The following is a 4,562-nucleotide window of genomic DNA, read 5'->3' on the forward strand; positions in this document are numbered from 1 at the left end:
AATGTTGATCTTCTGTGGATTTTTTTTTTTTTTAAGGCGTTTGGGTTGCTGGGCTGGCTGGCCAGCTCACGGTATTAAGCCCAAATGTGGGATTTTTTTTTTTTTTTTTGGCAAATAAACTGGACGATTTTATTCACCAAGTATAACAGTTACAGCTCAGTACTTTAAAACACAGCTACAGGAAATGGCTAAGTATAAACTTCAGTCCATTTCCTACAACTCCACATCTATAACATCAGGTTCCTCTTAATCTAAGGGTAGAAATTCATTCTATCTAGCTTCCTCTTCAACTTTGCACTTACGATTCCTCGACAGTGAACATCCTGGACGATTTGCTTCACAATGCTATCAACACTTCTTTGCTTCTTCTGAAAGACCCTGGCATTTCTTTCTTGCCATATATAGTAAGTAGTTCCTGCCAAACATATCCTATATACTTCCGCTGTTGCACTGTTTCCTTTGTATGATTGCAGGGCCCATGCCAGCTCTTGACACCAACTTCCAGTAGTTCTTTTAATACCTTGCCATGCCAAAATCCTACTCCAAATGTTAGCTGATATCACACAGCTGAAGAATAGATGTTCCACACTCTCCACCCCTGTATTACACAATGGGTAGCTCGTATCTTTTGTGATGCTCCATTTCACCAATCTATCCCTTGTCAAAATTTTGCTGCAAATGATCAATCTAAGTATAAAGATCCATTTAGCAGATCCATAGTTGTTGCATACCACCTTCCTCCACGGGACCTTTGGAAAGGATCCTCTTAGCTGCATATAAATTTTCTTGATTGAGAAAGTGTCCATCTGCATAAGATCTTGTTCCTGAAATCCAGCAGCTTGGAGATATTGTTTTCCCTTCAAAATCTTCCTCACAATCCATGAAGCATTGCCAACTTCTACTTCCCACATTGACCCAAATGTGAGATTACGTTGGCCTGTTGGCCATTGTATATCCTTTTCCCTTTAATTATTCCTTAATGGTCAAAATTGTGTTGCGCTATTGCTATTTGGAGGACAAATAAACTTTTATATTATTACAATCTTGAAGAATATTTCTAAGTAGTCTTAACGTGAAATATAAGAGTTTGAATACTTTTGTAACTTTTAAGTATGTAAAAAATTATTTTAAAAATAAAAAATGTAATCGCCAATTTTATTAAAAAAATTAAATATTTTAATTCTCGAATTTAGACTATATGATCACGAGCTCTTGTGATCAGTTTTTCACTTCTGTATGTGTACATAGAAATTTTTTATTATGCGCCTTGCACAACTGGCACTAGCCATGTGAAGCTTTTTTTATCTCATAAAAAGTGGATCCAAAATTTATGAACTCAGAAGTGTAAGATTTGAATTTATTTTTTATGAGACGAAAAGAAACTTCACAATTAATATTAATTATGTAAACCACATAATAAAGTTTTTCCCTCAAATATGATGGGAGGTGTCAATAAAATGTTGTGACTTTTGACATAGGAAGAAATATACACTACATGATTTTGAATTCATAAAAAATCATGCGAAAAATAAAGAGGACCTTGATGAACCACTGTTGATTGCTGCTCACTCAATGAGCTCCTTTGCCTTCTGTCGTTAAAATGAAGGATCAAACCTCATAAGTAGTTTAATATAATACCATTTTCCTTTTTCCTCCCTTTCTATGGATGTAATATTTTTTTTATTAAATAACCTATTGTCAGCTGTTTCAAATGATAAAAACCTTTAAAAATCGTCAGAGATTACAGACAGTGACCCATGGGCCTAGGGACCATATTTTCACGGGAAAAGGACACTGTGTGTCCAGTCAGCCAAACTAATTCCACATTTGATCAATATTTAGGCTTAATACCACAGGCTGCTCGGACGGCCCAAATTAATGCCAAAAAATGGCCGGCCGGTCCCAAATAATGTCAAGGCTGGGCGGCCCAACAGTCTGGGCGCTTAAAAAAAAAAAAAAAAAAGACTTTTTGTCGCGACTAAAGGATTGCTCCAGAAAAATCAGGCTTTTTAGTGGCAATTAAAAAATTTGCCACTAAAGGTTAAATATCCCAAAACATGTATAATATGTATATATTTAGTAAGAAAGATCTCAAAATATGTATAATATGTGTATATTTAGTAGGTAAATACAAGAATGATACATTTTTATATACATATGCTGGAATTAATTATACACTTTATATACAAGAATGATACAGTTTGTTTATATACATATGCTGGAATTAATTATACACTTTATATACAAGAATGATACAGTTTGTTTATATACATATGCTGGAATTAATTATACACTTTATATACAAGATGCAGTTTGTATAAATATGCTGGAATTAATTATACACTTTATATACAAGAATGATACAGTTTATATACATATGCTGGGATTAATCATATATTTATTATATATAAATTATACGTTAATTATACATTTATTATACAAATATTATACAATAATGATATGATTTTTTTTTTTTACATATACAATAGTGATACATATAATATACCACAATGATACGATTTTTATGATACATTTTTTATACGTATGATACACTTTCTATACAAGACTGATATAGTTTATATACACATGTTGAAATTATATATACACTTTCGATACAAAAATGATACATATTATATACAAAAACGATACAATTTTCTATTCTATAATACACATTATATATACCAGTGATACATATTACATACAAAAATGATATATACCTTAATGGTTCATATTTTGTACAGTTTCTATACATTACAGATAGGTACTGATACATATTTTTATACACAAATGATACATATTATATACAAAAATTACCTCAGAGATTTTTGGGATATTTTTTACTAAATATACACATATTATACATGTTTTGGGATGTTTAACCTTAAGTGGCGACTTTTTTAATTGCCATAAAAAGCCTGATTTTTCTGTAGCAGTCCTTTAGTGGCGACTTTTAGTCGCCACAAAAAGTCTGTTTTTTTCAAGCGCCAAGACTTGCTACAGATTTTGGCTAGCGGATGGAAATAGTTCATGGGCTAATTTTTGAGTTTGGGAATAGATAGGCCAGCGTGTAGGATTATTTATGGCCCAGTGGCCATTTATGTCCTTTCCCGTATTTTCACAGACTTACTCTAAATCATGCCCATTACTTTTAGTTTCTCCCCATCCTGGGCAATCGAGTTCATACTCCAATCATTCTATTTTGGAAAAACAACACAAAATATCCTTAAATGCAAAATAATTATGCGCGTGTTTCTTCCTAAACTAATTTCGCTTTACCCAGCCGGCCGAAAATATCTACCCGAGTGCCGTTCGCCCAAAACACTTCCTCTATGCTAGCATCTCAGTATATTTATATATCATAATAGTATCATGAAGGATTAAGAGAAGAAAAACTGAAGCAATCCTCCATAATACCATCTCAATATATTTATATATCATGACGGTATCATGGAGGACTAAGAGAGTGTCTCATTGAAGCATTGAAGCATCCCTCCATGATATCATCTCAGAATATGGTATATATCATGATGGTACCATGGAAGACTGGGGAGTGTCTCTTTGAAGCAATCCTCCATGATACCATCTCACTATATATATGATGATACCATAGAGTGTTTTCTGAGGAAAGTGTACTTTTGAATAAATGAACATGATCCTCTATGATACCCTGTATATATATATATATATATATATATATATATATATATATATATACACACAATATCTCATGAGTATTTTTGAAGAAATTGTCACGACCCAAATCGTAGAGCCATGACGGGCACCCGGGCCCTACCTGCCGAGCACCACTAATTTCGTATCATAATGATAAACAAGAGTGGACCTCAAGGGTCGTTAAATTAAAAAAAATCTACAAGATCATAAGAGAAATATGCTGAAAAAGGGATGAGCCCGAAAAGACACACTACATGACTATGCTGGACAGAAACTGTGCAAGCCGACAAGGCCATCATGAAATACTATACAAAGAAAAATGTAGGCTGAAGGGGGCCATACAACGTCTAACTAACCCATGACTTTCTACAAGCCTCTACTGGAGTATATGACATAATAAGGTTGGGATAGGGCTCCGCCGTACCCATACGCACACAAAAGTATAATGTACCAAAACACAACAGCAACTCCGGAACAAGAGGAGTGCTCCAATATCAGCTGAACAGCAGCCTACAGTGGCGGATCGTCAACCTGTCCACCTCAACTTGGGGCATGAAATGCAGCGCCCCCCATAAAAGGGACGTAAGTACGGACAATGTACTGAATATGTAAGGCATGAAAGTAACATGAAAGAGACATAAGAGTACATAGGATGAAATGAATACAACCTGTATGTCTGAACTGCCTCTGTGGGTCCAATGATATACATAAATATTGTGCATACGTAAGGGTCATACATATATATATGCGTATATAACGCCTGTCAAGCCTCTGTGGGCATCCCATTGTATCATATCGGCCTCTGTGGGCATCATCATCATGTAACTAGCTGATCAGGTGGTAGTGCATATATAACGCCATCAACTTTCCCATACCCCATATATATAATA

At 34.5% G+C, this 4,562-nt stretch overlaps 1 protein-coding gene across 1 annotated transcript; it reads right to left on the reverse strand.

Moving 5' to 3' along the window:
* Window positions 1-251: 251 nt before the first annotated feature.
* Window positions 252-911, reverse strand: LOC132061438 (uncharacterized). The gene has a single exon (XM_059454259.1). It carries the CDS (start codon window positions 909-911, stop codon window positions 252-254), a length of 660 nt encoding a protein of 219 aa, XP_059310242.1.
* Between the last annotated feature and the right edge of the window lie 3,651 nt (window positions 912-4,562).

The sequence above is a fragment of the Lycium ferocissimum genome, chromosome 6 (genome assembly GCF_029784015.1).
Source record: "Lycium ferocissimum isolate CSIRO_LF1 chromosome 6, AGI_CSIRO_Lferr_CH_V1, whole genome shotgun sequence".
Taxonomy (NCBI): Eukaryota; Viridiplantae; Streptophyta; class Magnoliopsida; order Solanales; family Solanaceae; genus Lycium; species Lycium ferocissimum.

Excerpts from the sequence above, each read along its gene's own strand:
- LOC132061438 (XM_059454259.1), bottom strand. The coding sequence starts at position 911 with ATGTGGGAAGTAGAAGTTGGCAATGCTTCATGGATTGTGAGGAAGATT.